The 19,241-nt window shown below is 35.2% G+C and overlaps 1 protein-coding gene across 3 annotated transcripts in view; it reads left to right on the top strand.

Moving 5' to 3' along the window:
- The window catches only part of SOS2 (SOS Ras/Rho guanine nucleotide exchange factor 2), a 91,742-nt gene that overhangs the window by 30,927 nt on the left and 41,574 nt on the right, over positions 1-19,241 (top strand). For 2 of the 3 annotated variants that reach the window (XM_040477080.1, XM_040477078.1), the window contains exons 5-8: positions 993-1,196; positions 4,613-4,756; positions 7,886-7,996; positions 11,847-11,945. In XM_040477080.1, the coding sequence (XP_040333014.1) occupies positions 993-1,196; positions 4,613-4,756; positions 7,886-7,996; positions 11,847-11,945 (558 nt within the window). The remainder of the gene's footprint in view (positions 1-992; positions 1,197-4,612; positions 4,757-7,885; positions 7,997-11,846; positions 11,946-19,241) is intronic. The other variant, XM_040477079.1, reaches the window with a different exon arrangement.

Here is a 19,241-nt window from a genome sequence, read left to right as displayed (position 1 = left end):
ATGAGATCATGGCCTGAGCCGAAATCAAGAGTTAGACACTTAACCAACTAAGCCACCAAGGTGTCCCTCTCTTGGGCTTATGCTTGTAACTCAAGGACTACCTTGTGTCTACCAAAAAAGCATTATCTGTCTTTATATGAATTCACAGATCTCTCCAATCCAAAACTACTACCACAGGGTTCATTTTAGCTTCCCCTTTTTCATGTTTGTAACTGCCTTCTCTGACACTGAGAAATCTGGCTCCCATTTTTTTAATATATTTTATTTGATCACTTCTCCAGTACATAACCAATCTGACAGCCCTATCTAATAGCACTGGTGTAGGCACCTTTCTTAACTCCTTAGTACCAGTTACTAGTATAGTAAATATGCATTAGAAAAGCATCATACTATGCTCTATCATGTGCTTCTACAATAGTGTCCTTTCATTTTTCTCCAAGTGCATACAGCTTTCCTTACAATAGGACAAGGAACTACTACCATGTTGAACACCTATTTGCCAAACATAATAGTATGCATTTTATGTACATTACCTCATTGAATTTTTTCATCAGTTACATTTTACATGTAAGGAATCTGCTTTCAAAAGAATAAATAACTTGTCTGTAATCACAGGTGAGTAAGTGGTTGAACCGGGGTTTTGGCTCAGATTGTTGTTCTTCAAAGGTATGCTCTTTTTGGCTTTTATATATGTGTGTTTATGTGTGTGTATGTATGTATATACACACATATATATGTATACACACACATATATTTCACTACTAGGTTTATCTTTTTTTCCATAAATGTTTATTTACTTTTGCATATCCAGTTTTATTTGAACATTTTTTCCCTTCAACTTTTCATATTTCTCTTATTTGAATTTTCTTATATAAATTAGCCTGTAAAACACCAAACTCATTGTTTGATAATGTTTTAATTCCAAGTACCTTGAGACCATTTTATAAAAGTGAGAAAAACAAGTTTATACGTTATTGATTTATATTTCTCAGGTTTTGATGGACATGTTTGATCAGGATGACATAGGTTTGGTTTCTCTCTGTGAAGATGAACCGAGTTCTTCAGGTGAATTAAACTACTATGACCTTGTCAGAACTGAAATTGCAGAAGAAAGGCAGTATCTACGGGAATTAAATATGATTATAAAAGTGTTTCGAGAAGCTTTCCTTTCTGACAGGAAGCTATTTAAACCTTCTGTAAGTACCTTTTTTGTTTGAAATACTATGTACCCCAAAAGTTAAATAGCAGCTTAAAATCATAAATAGTAACTTTTTATACTTTATGAGTATGTAAACCAGTATTCTTTTATGTGGTATTTATAGTTTTTAAAATATGTGAATTGTTATACTACGTTAAGGCCAGTGACAATGATAGTTAGACACAAGTGCATACAGCTACCCTTATTAGAAAGGGAGACTACACTGGAATGAAATCTTTTTCTGCTATGAGCTATTTGAGGTTTATAGTCCTTCATTTGAAGATAGTGAAAAAGATGTATGGTCTACAAAAGATAGACTTAATACTTTTTCATATCTTTTGGTAAATACTTTAAGGCAGAGGCTTAAAGTTTCAACAATGGAACTTTATTATTATTATTATTATTTTAATGTTTTATTTATTTTTGAGAGAGAGAGAGAGAGACAGAGTATGAGCTGGGCAGGGGCAGAGAGAGAGGGAGACAGAATCCACAAAGCAGACTCCAGGCTCTGAGCTGTCAGCACAGAGCCTGACGTGGCACTCGAACCCGTGAACCACGAAATCATGACCTGAGCTGAAGTCGGACACCCAACTGACTGAGCCCCCCCAGGCGCCCCAACAGTGGAACTTTTTAAGAAAAAAGTTTATGCAGAATGCCACATAAACACAGGTAGAGCTGCTGTTGGAAAACGGGGTAGGAGTGGTGTGAATAGGATGGGAACCTTGTCATCTTTTTCTTACTTATGTAGCTTCTAAAGTCAACTTAAGGAATCCAGCTAGACAAATCCTGTCTCTCTTTTTTTTAAATATGAAATTTATTGTCAAATTGGTTTCCATACAACACCCAGTGCTCATCCCAACAGGTGCCCTCCTCAATACCCGTCACCCACTTTCCCCTCCCTCCCACTCCCCATCAACCCGCAGTTAATTCTCAGTTTTACTACTTGGCAATGAGAAAGAATGAAATATGGCCTTTTGTAGCAACGTGGATGGAACTGGAGAGTGTTATGCTAAGTGAAATAAGTCACACAGAGAAAGACATGCCATATGTTTTCACTCTTATGTGGATCCTGAGAAACTTAACAGAAGACCATGGGGGAGGGGAAGGGGGGGAAAAAATTAGAGAGGGTGGGAGCCAAACCATAAGAGACTCTTAAAATCCTGTCTTTTTAAAGATTTTTTTTTCTTTCCTTCCTTTATCCCATGATTCATTTTTCCTTAGATGTCTGTGTGTCTGCCCTTCACTTTAAATACTCAGCCTTTTTTCTACCTCCTGATTTCCTCCCCCAAATGACTATTATGTGAACGAATGTGCAGTGACTTAGTGTTTAAGACTAAGATGTGATTTTGCCTCTTTGATTATTTTCCAAAATCATGAGTTTCAGTGATAATTTAAGGTTTTTTAGTTGACATCTGTCCTTTTTTTTTTTTTTGTACGTATGTTTAGTTTAATGTTTGATAATATGATAACTCCCACTGGACTTAAGTAATCAGCATTTTGTAATTTTCAAATACTGTCCTATTTTATGTGCCCTTATAATACTCCTCTATTATCATCCCTAACTTACTGGTAAAGAAATTGACACAGGATGGTTATGACTTGGTAAGTTAGTTACAGAGGATGAACTTGAATTTGAGTTCTTTTATACCACAGTGTCATTGAGTTCTACTTAAGAATAAAAACCTAACAGATGCTGATAGCTAATATTATTTTCTTTGCCTTTTCTGTGTCCCATTAGTTTTCATTCCTCAGGAATTAATTTTTATGGGATCTCTTTTTATTGAGTTAGTGCTGATTTGATAGAAAATTTCTATTATACGGAAAGCTCAAGAGAAAGAGACAGTCCCTTTTTCTCTTTTTCTAGATCTACTGTACCTTTTTTAGCATTTAGATATAAATTATCTATATTTACTGTATTTTTTCCACCGTATTTTTTTTAATCTCAAAAGACTAAACTTTTGAGATAAAGACCACCTGAGATCAGAGCATAGTACTCAGCAAATATTTGAGGAGGATTAATATTAAAAGAATGAATGACTTAAAACTAATCTTAATTTACTCCTTTGGGCTCTACTCCTGTGTCTTCAAAAAGCTCAAGTTTGTGGAGGACCTAATATATGCCAGGAGCAGTTTGTAGAAATCATCTATTTAATCCTACTAAGAACCTTATTAAGAACCTTATGAGGGTAGATGGTAGTATACCAGCTGTGTGATCCTGAGCAAATTACTTACCTGCTCTGAGCTGGTTTCCTCATTTGTAAAAATGAGAATAATGATAATACCTATCTAATAAGGCTGTTGTGAGATTACATGTCAAGTACTTATAATAGTGCCTGAAACATACTCAGTGACCTAATCCAGAGTCATTTATCTAGCAAGTGCGGGGCTAAGATCCATGCTAAGGTCTGTCAGATTCTATAGCCTGTGATGTTTCCATTACGAGATGGAAGAGCGGGGGGTACTTGGCTGGCTTAGTTAGTGGAGCATGAGACTCTTTCTTGATTTTGGCGTTTTAAGTTCGAACCCCACGTTGGATGTGGAGATTACTTAAAAATAAAATCTTAAAAAAAAAAAAAAAAGATGGAAGAGTGAATGATAGTTGGCCATAACCTGCACAGTCAGTATAAGGTCTGTGTCCAAAGAACTTAACATTTCTTAATCCTGATGTAATTCACATATGAAAGCTTGAATGAAGTCTTTAATTCCTCCTCAAATTCAGGAGATAGGCTGATCGCAAATTGTGAAACTGGGTTGTATCTGGGTTAGGAATCAGACCTTCATTTTGATCCCAGCTTTTGTCATTAACCAGCTCTATAAGACTTTAATCAAGATTTTTAGCCTCTTAACTAATTTTAAAATACTCAAATGCCAGGATTCTTTTTTTTTTTTTTAATTTTTTTTTTTCCCCAACGTTTATTTATTTTTTTGGGACAGAGAGAGACAGAGCATGAACGAGGGAGGGGCAGAGAGAGAGGGAGACACAGAATCGGAAACAGGCTCCAGGCTCTGAGCCATCAGCCCAGAGCCTGACGCGGGGCTCGAACTCCCAGACCGCGAGATCATGACCTGGCTGAAGTCGGACGCTTAACCGACTGCGCCACCCAGGCGCCCCATCAAATGCCAGGATTCTTTATGAATGCATAGATTCATCCACAGTATGAGTTTTGGAATTATTAAACAAAGCTATCTACAGTCTGTATTTTACAGTGAATTTACTATGTGTAATCCAAGAAGTTTTTTATTTCACTTCTGTGTTCATGATTAACTTTTGCTTTGTTATAGAATATATCATGTCTTGTAATATATAAGTATGCATTGAGTGAAAATACACCCTTAACACTTACAGTACTTATATTTTATAATTTTTAAACAGAATTTCAACCTCATATATCTTAACCTTTTTCTTTTTTTCAGGATATTGAAAGGATTTTCAGTAACATTTCAGATATACATGAATTGACCGTGAAACTTCTAGGTCTTATTGAAGACACAGTTGAAATGACTGATGAAAGCAGCCCTCATCCATTAGCTGGCAGCTGTTTTGAAGATTTGGCAGAAGTAAGTTTACAAAACTACTTGATAATTCTCATTAAAGTCCTAAATGGTGTATTAAGAAATTTAGTAAGATATTCTTTGTGAAAATTAGAGGATATTGCTGACTACTGTAAAACAATACTTAAGGTTTAGCCAGTAGCAAACTAAATTGTCTATATTTTTAGTGACACTTTTTATAGTGTATTTATGATGCTATTTATAGTGAAAGTTGGTTGAGTAGTAGCATTTAGGATTTTTTTTAATGGCACGTGCATTAAAGGTGAAAGAAAATAAATTTTATTGACCATAGCTATTTAGCTTTTGTAGATCTTGGTCTTAATTTCCAAAAATTGAAAAGGAAGTTTATGTTTCAATTTTTTTTTCCCCAAAGTGAAAATCATTTTGTCTTTTAAATGATTATAAAAGTAATGTAGTTCATTGTAAAAATATTGAGGAAAATAAAGGCAAATAAAATGAAAATCACTCCATTTTGTAACACCCAGAGATAACTTATCCTTACAACATACATTACTTAATCCTTAAAAATGTTTTTCTATATGTACATACAAACTCATTTATTTACGAAACTAGGCTGTTACTATTATAAAATCTGCTGTTCTCAATACATCATGAACATTTTCCATGTTAATAGACTTACACATAATTTTTTTATATATTAGTTGAAGATTAGTTGACATATGTTACATTAGATTATGTGTAAACTCAACAATTCTATACATTACACAGTGTTCACTGCTATATGTGTAGTTAACCATCTGTCACCATACAACATTATTGTAATATTATTGACTATATTCCCTATGCTATACTTTTCATCTCTGTGATTTGCTCCCATTATAACTGGATGTTTGTGCCTCACATCCCCTTCACCTGTTTCTCCAGTCCCACTACCCTTCCTTCAATAATGTTTTTGAAGTCTGAATTAGTAACATGTTATATGGAGACACAATAACATATTTTAATTCCTTACTATTAATAAGCATGTAAGTTGTTTCCATTTTTTGTTATTGTGAACAGTACTGTAACAAACGTATCTACATTGTCTTCATAGTCTAATAATTATTTTAGGATGTATTCCTAGAAATGAAATTGTAGTACTAAAGATTAGGAAATTTTTAGAACTTGGAAACATTTTGCCAAATTTACTTACAGGTAAGTTCTAGTATATGTGGCTCTTTTTTCCCCACACCTTCACTAAGTCCAGGTGTTATTCCATTCATTTTGGTCAGTCTAATGAGAAAAAAAAAAGAGCCTCATTCTTCAATTTGTTTTAATTTTTAAACTAATCATGTTGAACATCTTTGTATACTCATTGGCCATTTTTATTGCTTTTGGAAAATAGGGTTTTAAAAGCGCTTTCTTTAGTTTTCATGTAAAAAGATTTTCTTACTTTATAATCTCTGCCTCTATTTTTGAAAATATACGTTACTTTTATTATATACATTTTGTAGATAATGAAACTGATAGTATAGAAAGATTCAGTTACTAATACCTAACCCAAATATTCAGTCTTGGTTCTTATTAGAAAGTTTTTATCTTAGCATATTAATCTGTAGTCTGGTTGCTTGCTGTTCTCTTAAAGATATCATGATTCAAAAACATGTATTTTCTAATTTTTATTTTGTTTTTTATTGTAGTAAAAAATATATATATAACATAAAATTTGCCATTTTAACCGTTTTTAAGTGTACAATTCAGTGGCATTAATCAAATTCACAATATTATACAACCATTACCACTATCTTTTTCCGAAACTTTTTTATTAGCCCAGACTGAAACTCTGAACTCATTAAGCAGTAGTTCCCTATATCTTCCCTCCCTCCTGAGCCCTGGTAACCTCTAATCTACTTTGTGTCTGTGTGAATTTGCTGATTCTAGATACTGAATCATAACAATATTTGTTCTTTTGTGTCTGCTCATTTCACTTAACATGTTTTCAGGGTTCAACCATATCATGACATGTATCAGAACTCATCCCTTTCTATGACTAAATAATATTCCATTGTATGTATATATCATGTATTGTTTATCCATTTATTTGATGATGGACACTTTTGGTGTTTCCATCTTTTGATTATAGTGGATATTGCTGCAGTGAACATTGGCATACAAGTATCTGTTTGAGTCTTTTTTCAGTTCTTTTGGGTACATATCCAGTAGTAGAATTGCTGGGTCATAGGGTAATTTTTGTTTAGCTTTTTGAGGAACTTGCTGTTTTCCACAGGGGCTACACCATTTTATATTCCCACTGGTAGTGGATGCGGATTTCAGTTTCTATGCATCCTCGCCAATATTTGTTATTTTCTGAAAAACATACTATATTTTTAAAATACAAAAATGAAACATCTCTGAGTTCTATACTTTGAGGATACTGATTATTATCAAATAATAGGAATGTATTTAAATATAGACATTGTACAACATATGGGGAGTTTCTGCTGTGTTATTTTACTGTATATTAGTCTTTGCTTTCTTTTTCTAATTTTGAAAAGTGTGGAGTGGATAAAACAATGGTACATTTTGCTTCCTTGGGAGTATCCTAAGTATAAATTCATTTCAATCTAGGTAAGCCTAACTGAAATTTCAAATCCCAACCTTCTTTTTACTAATAAATTCTCTCTATTTACTGGGGATAAATATGCATAAGCACTAAGTTTGATAACTTCTTTTTTTTTTAACGTTTATTTATTTTTTTCGGGGGGGGGACAGAGAGAGACAGAGCATGAACGGGGGAGGGGCAGAGAGAGAGGGAGACACAGAATCAGAAACAGGCTCCAGGCTCTGAGCCATCAGCCCAGAGCCCGACGCGGGGCTCGAGCTCCCGGACCGCGAGATCGTGACCTGGCTGAAGTCGGACGCTTAACCGACTGCGCCACCCAGGCGCCCCATGTTTGATAACTTCTGACCACAGATTCAGTCACCTATTTTAAGACCTCAGCATCTATCACTCAAGATCATTACTTACATTTAAAAAAATTTCCTGGTTATTGTTTGCCCCTTAAAAGTAGAAAGCAAAAAGTTCTGAAACTTAGTTGAAGACTTGATAAAAATTTGCCATTAAGTAATCTGTGCCGTATTAGTAGAAAAGATGTTCTTTTAAACCTAACACATTCTCCTTTTTAAACAAAACAGGAGCAAGCATTTGATCCTTATGAAACATTATCACAGGATATTCTGTCTCCAAAATTTAATGAACATTTCAGTAAGTTGATGGCCAGACCTGCAGTGGCTCTACACTTTCAGGTAAACTTAAATTGAATGTTATTTTTTTTATAAAGCAACTAAAGAAATATTTCACCATCTTATCCTTCAAATATTTGTAGTTCTAGAATCTTTTCATAAAGCACATAAGGAAATAATTTGCAAGTACTTCAAAATATGTTCACTGTTAGCTTATTTTAGATTGTCTTCTATTTTTGTCTTGAGTTTTTTCAGTCTGTCCTTAATGTAGAAATCTTTTCTAGAATATTATTATACATTCTGATTGCTACAAGAATATGGCACATTCTAGGTCTGGGATATAGAGATTAATATGCAGAGCTATTTCAGGATCTTACTCCCCACAGGAATAAGAAATCATAAAGAGTAGAGAATTCCCTAGAACAGAAATCATAAAGAGTGGAGAATATCCTCATGTAATATCCATACAATATCCAAGTCCAGTGGATATTTTTATTTCATATTTATGCCTGTAGTATTTGTTAGTCCCCTCCTTGTCCTTTTGGCTCCCTCGATACTTTGTCCTCATTTTTATCTTACTTCGTTGATTTCTTCTTAGTCTCCTTAATTGTAGATGTTTTCCAATTTCTGTTATTAGCCTCTGCTTTTCTGCCCCTCTGTGCTTTCCTTGGGTAAGTTTATCTGTACATTTTGCTTCAGCTGTTGCCTATATGCTAATGACTTCCTATCTGTATTTTCAAACTGCTCTCTTTGGAGGTGTGTGTGTGTGTGTGTGTGTGCGCGTGCGACTGTACACTTTCATATAACCAGCTGCCCTTTGAGCTAATTCACTTGGGATGTCTCACAAGCAATTCAAATATAATGTGTTCAAAACTGAACTTACCATCCCTCTGCCTTCATCAGTGTGAATTCCCTTTATTGTCTCCTACTTCTACTCTACACTGAGTAATTTGTCAATTTGGAATAAAAATGACACCTAATTCCCAAAATTTACTTCAATGAAGGAATAGTTTTCTTAAGCTAAATATTCTATATTCATATAAGCCATAAAGAAAACATTATGTAAATGGGACAGTCTGCCTGTAAGATCTTTGCATTTCTTGTTTCATTCCTATTTTATTAGGAGTTCTTACTGTGCGATTTGAATGTTTAGGACCCAGTTATTTAAGCTATTGCTGCAGATATGAAATGAAATTCAAAGACTTAGATTAAACCCTTTTCAGGCCAAACTCACTTGTACTGTATTAACTTTAAAAAGACTCATTCAGTGTAAAGTGAAGAAGGTAATGCTTCGTTAAGAAAAACAGAAAACAAAAAAACTTGTTTAGAAGATGTATAGCACACTTTAAGAACATGAGCTCTGGAGTTAGAACTTCTGGCTTTGGGCCAGTCAGTAATTGTGTTATCTTGAGCAAGTCACTTAATCTCTGAGACTTTGTTTGCTCATTTGTGAAATGATCATAATGTATATCTCTTATGGTTTTAAACTGTAAAAACCAAATGGGAATACACTAAGCACATTTGGCACATGTTAAATAGTCAGACATTTGCTTGTGTGATTTATGGTTCTTACACTATAAATATACATTGCATTAGCACTTGAGAATATGCTTTAGTAGCCATTTCAGTGCTAATTAACAATATAGATGATCTTTGCAGACTTAATTTTAAGTTTCATCTTGGTTCCAGTTAAAGCATTATATATAAAATATATGAAAATATATCGAGTGATTGACATCACTTTCATTAATTGAATGGTGAAAGAAATTAATCTTTAGGAAAGTAAGTTGACTGTGCATCTTATGTTAACAAGTCCATTGAACAAATTGTAATTTAACTTCAGTGAACAATTTATGAGAATTATGGCAGTGTTTATCTATGAGGATATTTTCACTTTTTTTTTTTGTAAAGTTTATTTTTATTTTTCGAGAGAGTGAGTAGGGAAGGAGCAGAAAGAGAGAGAATCCCAAGCAGGCTCCACGCTTTCAGCACAGAGCCCTAGATGGAGCTCGATCTCACGAACCGTGAGATCATGACTTGAGCCAAAGTCAAGAGTCGGACACTTAACCAACTGAACCACCCAGGCACCCCTTGCCTCTGAGGATACTTTCAAAAGCATCATATGAGATTTTTTCCTCCTTTATTGCTGTTTTCTATATTTATCTAATGAGGAGAAATACTAGTTTAAGTCAACCTTAATGACATTTAAAATCGATATGAGTGACTTTTAAATCCCTTCTAAATTTTAAAAAATCATTTATTCTGTGGACAATTAGCTTTCAAAACTGGGATATACCTAACCCTAGCGATTCACTAAGATTTTTCAGGTGATATAAGGGCACAGACAGCTTTCAGGGAATCAGTTTCTAGCCTACCCGCTACCTTGTTTGTGTTTTTGCATTTTCTCTTCCAACTTTCCTTACACATTACCCTTGCCAGCAATATTTAATTTCCCATTATGCATTGATCCAAAGTATAAAAACCTGAAGGGTCCCAGCCAGGGAGAACACAAAACTTTTGCTTTTGAAGGAGAATTCATTGAGTACAAAGCAAAAGGGTTTCAAATAGCAGGAGGTGGGTTTAATTTTGTTAAAAATTCTCAGTAGCTAAAATGTCATGTCATATCTCTGTCTTGTCATATCTAACTATCCGAGGATTAAGAAGTAAGACGTTTGTTACAAGGGTGAATATTAACTTCCTAAAAGAAAAGTACCTCATCTTTTTTTTAAAAGTTTTAAATGTTTATTTATTTTTGAGACAGAGAGAGACAGAGCATGAACAGGGAGAGGGGCAGAGAGAGAGGGAGACACAGAATTTGAAACACACTCCAGAGTCTGAGCTGTCAGCAGATCCCAACGCGGGGCTCGAACTCACAAACTGCAAGAGCATGACCTGAGCCGATGTTGGACACTTAACCGACTGAGCCACCCAGGCACCCCAAAGAGTACCTCATCTTTCATTGGACATTGAAATAATGGAGAGGGAAGGCTTGTGATGTTCTCATACCTGGATGCACTATGTTAGAAGCAGTTATAGATTCTTTCAGATGGTTTCTGTACTTCAGACTGTGACATTAACCTGTATTTGAACTTAAGAATGCAGCCAAGACTTTTTGAAGACATTGTCTGATCTAGCTGTTTATTTTGACAATGAAGATCGGCTTTGTCAATGTTGTTATATGAGAGATGTTTTCATAAAATAAGCTAAATTTGAAGTTTATTTAATCATTGTTTGGTGAAACATATTTAAATCACGTTTATAGTATGCAACATTCCAAAAAATACATCCTTTGTAATCACTTAAAATATTTCAAATGATGATACAAAAATGTGCAAGAGGATACATAGCTTTCAAAAATCTTTTAGGGTATGAGAAAGCCAAAACTTTTGAAAAAAAGTTGTATAGGACTATTGTGAAAGTTATTTTGGCTGTATAAGAGATGAAGAAATGTATATATCTAATAACTTAAAGGAGGAAAAAACCCTTGATTTTATAGCGCTTCTCTTTCCATATAGAACATGATTTCCATTATTGTTGGAATAACCAAGTTATTTGGTTAAGTCTGTTATCTTATATCTTTAAAAGTTTTTTGTGTTAAGGGGCACCTTGGTGGCCCATTCGGTTAAGCATCTGATTTCAGCTCAGGTCATGATCTCATGGTTCCTGAGTTTGAGCCCCACGTTGGGCTCTGCGCTGACCACATGGATCTGTTTGGAACTCTCTCTCCCTCTCTCTCTCTGCCCCGTCCCCACTTGCACACACACGCGCGCTCTCTCTCTCTCTCTCTCGCTCTCTCTCTCTCTCTCTCTCTCTCAAAACAAATAACCTTTAAATAAAAAGTTACTTGTGTTAGGCACTGCTGTTGTACATTCTTGATACCAGAGATATACTGTTACATCTTTTTACTTTACAGTCCATTGCTGATGGTTTTAAAGAGGCAGTTCGTTATGTCCTTCCACGCCTTATGCTGGTGCCTGTATATCATTGTTGGCACTATTTTGAATTATTAAAGGTAAGATGAAGTCTTCCTGAACCGAAAGTACTTGCATTTATGAGGCTTAAGAACTAGTTTTAATCTGGTCATATTATTTTTCATACTTTCTATTCATAAAAATAAAGTACCTTAAATGTCTACCTTCTTTTCCATGGATAAAACCCTATGTTTCTTGTCTTCATATCATTTCCAAGTGGTAGAGAGAGGAAAATATGTCTTTATCTGTCATTTTGTAATACAGAATTTCAAAGTACTAATATAGAGATTACTTTTTCATTAATTTTTGAAGGCACACAATAACAGTGATTTGCCTCTTACGTTAATTAGTAAAATGCAAAACATTGGTCTAAATTTCCATCAGTTTAACTTATTAAGAAAAGCACTTCTTTTTTCCATACAGTATAGTATTCTTCCTCTCATAGCTAGAACCCAAGCAACATATAAAAAGAATTACAGTAAAACTTGAAATCTTTTTTAAGATCAGTAAACATAAAAATATATTGAATTGTTAAAGGTTCTAATAAATAAAGTATAAACTTATTAAACTTAGTAAATTATATTACATATAGAAAAATGTAAAATATAAACATGTTATATAATAAATGAATGTATAAACACACCAGAGGTAAACCACAATGCCGACTTGAATGGCACTTACTTACATGCTTTTCTTTACAGTTTAACCATATATATATATAGATCTATATATATAGAGAGAGAGATCTATATATATATCACTAAAAATATATATAGCCTGTTTCTGAACTTGATATAAATTAGTTCATATATATATTATTTTGTGTCTTGTATCTTCTCTTAAAGTAATATTTGTAAAATTTATTGATATTGTATGTTTTTCTAGTTTTTCTTCCATTGTTTCAATAAATTGCAAATTTATTTATCCTTTCCTAGCTGATGAATAGTGTTTTGCTATTGCTGATAATGCTTGATATGTACATTCTTGTACATATCTCTTGGTACATACGTGCATGCATTTTATTTCTCTAGAGTATATACTAAAAGATGAAATTGCTTGGTTATAAGATGTGCATATTTTCAAATGTAATAGGTAATGCCAAGCAGTTTTCCAAGGTGGGTTGTACAGTTTACACTCTTAAGAGAATGCATGAGTGTTTACGTTGCTCTTTATGCATATTTTCAGACTTTTAAATTAATGGTCATCTGGTATATTTATAATGGTATCTAGTGTTTTTAATTTATATTTCCTTGATTATTAATGAGCTTGAGTATATGTTTATTGGCCTTCTAGATAACTATTGTAGTTTTATTGAAGTCTTTTGCCATTTTAAATATCTTCTCTCCTGTGGCTTGTCTTTGCATTCCATATTTCTATTTGTTATTATTGTTGTGCATTAATTAAAAGTGAGTATATTCTATATTTAATCTAAGGGTTATAGTTTCACTGATGAGATACAGGTGGTTTCTCATTATTTATTCCTTGAAGCCTTTAAAGCACTACTACTTAGTTACAAAAGAATATCTGCTGCCTTTAGACAGGCATCACAATTCATGAGTGCATGTTTCTTTTTCTACTCCACGTTCCTTTTGCACTTTAACTTGATCTTTAGGACTGTTACCCAAGTCAGCATGTGGGGAGATAGATATTTTCAGGGTACCATACATCCTAATTTCTCTATGTCATAGCTACTGATCTTCATTGACTCCAGCTAACATCTAGGACTTTTGTCTACTTTCAGATTAGTTCCCTTTTTCATTTGTAATTTCAAAATATCTTGCTTAGTAAAATTTTCTTCTGCAACATTTTTTTAAAAAGTTTTTGAAGTTTACTTATTTACTTTGAGAGAGAGTGTGTGAGCAGGGGAGGAGCAGAGAGAGAGGGAATCCCAAGCAGGCTCCGGCTGTCGCAGAGCCCAGTGTGAGGCTCAGTCTCACAAACCTTGAGACCATGACCTGAGCTGAAATCAGGAATCGGACGTTTTGCCCACTGAGCCATCCAGGCACCCCCTTCCACATTTTAAATTACTTTTTAGAAGCTAGGCATCTTTCTGCATAAGTATTTTGTACATCTCCTTTAGGATACCAAGTTGTTATTTTAGATAACCTGTTCAGACTTTTTCCATCTAACTCTTTAGTAATAACATTAAAGCCAGAATAACTCTGTATCTTGTAGGCACCTAGGCAAGGAATTCATTTGGTGATTTCTAATGAGAAGCTATCTCAAGAATTCTTTTTGGGGGCACCTGGGTGGCTCAGTAGGTTAGGCATCCGACTTCGGCTCAGGTCATGATCTCGCAGTTCACCAGTTCGAGCTCTGCATCGGGCTCTGTGCTGACAGCTCGGAGCCTGGAGCCTGCTTCGGATTCTGTGTCTCCCTCTCTCTCTGTTCCTCCCCCACTCGCACTCTGTCTCTCTTTCTCTCAAAAATAAGTAAAGATTTTAAAAAAAATTCTTTTTTTTTAAAGTTTATTGATTTATTTTGAAAGTGACAGAGACCATGCAAGCAAAGGAGGTGCAGAGAGAGGGAGAGAGAATCCCATGTGGGATCCCATGTGGGGCTCTATCCCATGAACAGCGAGATCATGACCTGAGCTATAACCAAGAGTCTGATGCTCAACTAACCAAGCCACCCAGGTGCCCCTCAGGAATTCTTCTTTATGAAGTCTTATTACCCATAATGTGTGATGCTCAAGTTTTTGAGCACAAATAGGTGAACATCTTGATTCTGAATGTCTCTGTGGAGACAAATGGATCTCTAAAGAGCTCATAAAAATAATTGCAGCCTTCATTATGAATAATATATTGTCTGCCCTAGGTGTATACTTAGATTTCTAAAATTTTTGGAGAATGTTCATGTCTAATTGGAAGTCCTATCATTAGTCTTATAATTGCCTTCTAGTATGTGCCAATATTTAAAATCTTTCTTTGACTTTATAATTGAAGCTTACTTTTTTCCCCCTATCTGGATGATTGGTTTTTAAAATCTTCAAGGTTAGGGCACCTGGGTGGCTCAGTCATTTGAGCGTCTGACTTTGGCTCAGGTCACTATCTCACAGTTTGTGGGTTCAAACCCTGTGTTGCACTCACTGCTGTCAGCACAGACTCCAGTTTGGATTCTCTGTCCCTTCTCCCTCTGTCCCTCTTCCATTTGTACTCACTCTCACTCTCTCTCAAAAATAAATAAAACATTAAAAAAATTAAAATGTTCAGGGGTGCCTGGGTGGCTCAGTCGGTTGGGCGTCCGACTTCGGCTCAGGTCATGATCTCACAGTCCGTGAGTTCGAGCCCCGCGTTGGGCTCTGTGCTGACAGCTAAGAGCCTGGAGCCTGCTTCGGATTCTGTGTCTCCCTCTCTCTCTGCTCCTCCCCTGATCATGCTCTGTCTCTTTCTGTCTCAAAAATAAGTAAAAACATTAAAAAAATTTTTTTAAATTAAAATCTTCAGGGTTAATTTTACAGCTATGTCTGCATCATTAATAATGATGGCCTGACTTATTTTGAGACTGATCCTGGTAGCTGTTTTGCCACCAGTTAATCACTGGACTCCATGTCCTTGTAATTGGGACTGAAGTTGGTCAGCTAATTAAACAGTCATTTTGAATATTATATACATTTCATTCTCATAAACACACACAAAACCCCTATAGATCAACATTTGTATGTATTTATGTGCTAATCTGTTGACTTAGGATAAAATCTTTTCTTTGTGAATCTTTCTTCTATCACAAAAATTATCTTCTGTGATTTCTATTTTCCATTTATTTATTTTTTATAATGCGTGTTTATTTATTTTGAGAAAAAAAGAGAAAGGTGGAGGGGTGGGCAGAGAGAGGGAGGCAGAGAATCCCAAGCAGCCTCTGCACTGTCAGTACAGTCAAAACAGAGTGTAGGACTTGAACTCACAAACTGTGAGATTATTACCTAAGCTGAAACAAAGAGTCCGTCATTTAACCAACTGAACCACCCAGGCGCCCCTCTATTTTCCATTTCTTTTAGATGGTACATGAACTTGAAGATGTTTGTAAAACAATCTGAGTGCAAAAACCTAGGTTTTCATAATTTTTCCAAAATTTTTGTCATTTTCCTTATACCTTTTCAAAGGAGCTTGCCTTTAAAATTATTTGAGTTTTCATATAAATATCTCCTTTTATACTCCTATTTCTTTGACTTATGTAGTGAGTAATTGAATTACATAATTACGGTATAGGCACAACTTGCATAAACATATTTGGAAACATACACTGATTCTTGCTAAGCATACGATTCAATTAGTGGGATCACAAGGGCCCAAATATTGTAGAATGTGGTCCAGTTATTAGCATTTATTGTCCTGTGAGAATCATTCTTTATGTTATATAGTGGGAGTGATCCACAATGAGAAATGCATTTAACATCAGATCAGTGTATATGTACGTATGTGTACACACACACACACACACACACACAAACATATGAAACAAAAACTTTCATGAAATGCTACTTAACATTTCGTGCTGTGTCTGTTTATATTCTGTTCTGTTTCTTTTAAAAAATGGTGGTGATCCACTAATGGATTATGAGAGGCAGTTTGAAAAACACTGAAATAAGGAGTAATTCTAAACACAAGCTAAATGGATTATCACATGAGCAGATGAGAAACTACTTTTTACTCTTAAATCTTTTCTGTGATACTATTGTTTTTTTTTCTTTTTTTGCTGTTTATTTTGAGAGAGAGAAGATGACATGAGTTGGGGAGAGGCAGAGAGAGAGGAGGAGAGAAAGAATCCCGAGTAGGTTCTGCACTGTCAGCACAGAGCCCAATGTGGGGCTCAGTCGACATGGGGCTCAGTCTCATGAACTGTGAGATCAGGACCCGAACTGAAATCAAGAGTCATTCAACTAAGTCACTTAGGTGCCCCTGATACTGTTGGTTCTTTAAAACATAAAATTGTTTGTAATTACGGTAAAATATACATAACATGAAACTTACCATCTTAACCATTTTAAGTATGCTAAGTATGTTGTTATGGAGCCATTGTGTGACTGGACATCTGGGTAACTTCTATTCTTTGGCTATTATAAATAATGCTGCTGTGAATATGGGTACACAGATATCTCCTCAAGAGTCTGCTTTCAGTTCTTTGAGATATATACCCAGAAATGGAATTGCTGAATCAGATGGTAATTCTATTTTTAATTTTTTGAAGAATCACTGTACGTTATCCCATAGCACTATACCATTTTACATCTCCATCAGCCATGCACAAGCATTCCAGTTTCTCCACATCCTCATCAACACTTGATATTGTCTGTATTTTTTAAATGTTTATTAGTTTTTGAGAGAGAGCATGACGGGGAGGGGCACAGAGAGACAGAGACACAGAATCTGAAGCAGGCTCCAGGCTCTGAGCTATCAGCACAGAGCTTGACGTGGGGCTTGAACTCACTAACCATGAGATCATGACCTGAGCTGAAGTCAGACATTTAACCGACTGAGGCACCCAGGTGCCCCTGTAATTTTGGTTTTTTATAATAGCTGTCCTAATGAATGTGAGGTGGTATCTCATTGTGGTTTTGATTTGCATTTCCCTAATGATTAGTAATGGTGAGCATCTATCTCTTCATATGCTTGTTAGTCATTTGTGTATCTTCTTGTGATAAATACCCATTTAAATCCTTTGCTATTTGGGGGGGGGGGTTACATTTTTGTTGTTGTGTTATAGGAGTTCTTTATATATTATGGATATTAGTACTTTATCATATATATCAGATGCAAATATTTTCTTCCATTCTGTAGATTGCCTTTTTGTGATATTGTTTGGCTCAAGTACTCATCCAAATGAAATTTCATTTCATGTTAAGCTTACTTTGGGAAGAGAACCATAAGAAAGAAAGCTAGGCCAGTGTAACTTAAGGCTGTCACATTCCTTAGGGAATAGAAAGCACAATCCTGGAGCAGTTTTAAACCTGTTTTAATCTGAAGTATTTGCTTCAGTCATATACCAAGGAATATTTATCTGTGGACATAGCATTTAAATATTATTCAACTTTTGGGGCGCCTGGGTGGCTCATTCGGTTAAGCATCCGACTTCGGCTTGGGTCATGATCTCCTAGTTCGCGAGTTCAAGCCCCGTGTCGGGCTCTGTGCTGACAGCTCAGAGCCTGGAGCCTGCTTCACATTCTGTGTCTCCCTCTCTCTCTGCCCTTCCCCTGCTCATGCTCTGTCTCTCTCTCTGTCTCAAAAATAAACATTAAAAAAATTTAAAAAGGGGCGCCTGGGTGGCGCAGTCGGTTAAGCGTCCGACTTCAGCCAGGTCACGATCTCGCGGTCCGTGAGTTTGAGCCCCGTGTCAGGCTCTGGGCTGATGGCTCGGAGCCTGGAGCCTGTTTCCGATTCTGTGTCTCCCTCTCTCTCTGCCCCTCCCCCGTTCATGCTCTGTCTCTCTCTGTCCCAAAAATAAATAAACGTTGAAAAAAAAAATTTAAAAAAATTTAAAAAATAAATAAATATTATTAAACTTTTATTTCCCAGAACCAGAATTTATGATAAACAAAATAGAAAAATGACTACATAAGGAGAAATTACGGTATATCACATATAGTTTACTTGAAATTACTTTACAGTAAATTGTTATATTGTTATTTGTAGCAGTACTTTAAAGTTCATCTTATAGGTAATATATTTCTTTTTGGTTCTTTTCAAATTTAATCTTTCTGAGGTTGATGACAAACTACTTTCATTTTTTAATTTTTTTCCTCAGATAAATTATAGATTTTTTTCTTAATACATAATTCAATCCTTATGTAAGAGGAACAAGAAAAAAATAATTCATTTCCTGGTTTATAAGTAACTTTGTTATTTTCTAGCATATTCTATGTTTATTCTTCTGTTGGTAAGAACTTATCTGGTCTCACTTCAGAATTGATGTGTTCAAGGCCAAGTAACATTCTTTGCTTCTCTGGTCATTCCTTGGAAATTTAGTCATGGAAAGAATAAAAAGTCTCCTGTCAAGAGAACGTAATCCTTCTTAATTTAATTTAAAGCTTAACAGGAAGACCTATTAGTAATAATTCTAATGAGGCTCATTGGGAAAGAGAAGACAATATTTCGATATGAGACGATTGAGTTTCTTTAGGAAATACCTTTTTACTTTGAAAAACAGAGAAGAGGAGCAAAAAGAGTATAGTGTGCTCCCTTCACCTAGGTTCACTAATTCTTTTTTTTTTTTTTAATTTTTTTTTTCAACGTTTTTATTTATTTATGGGACAGACAGAGACAGAGCATGAACGGGGGAGGGGCAGAGAGAGAGGGAGACACAGAACCGGAAACAGGCTCCAGGCTCCGAGCCATCAGCCC

Source organism: Herpailurus yagouaroundi, unplaced genomic scaffold (assembly GCF_014898765.1).
Source record: "Herpailurus yagouaroundi ecotype Mexico unplaced genomic scaffold, PumYag 141, whole genome shotgun sequence".
Classification (NCBI taxonomy): Eukaryota; Metazoa; Chordata; class Mammalia; order Carnivora; family Felidae; genus Herpailurus; species Herpailurus yagouaroundi.
Note: the sequence above shows the minus strand (reverse complement) of the source record. Positions and strands in the feature narration are given on the sequence as shown.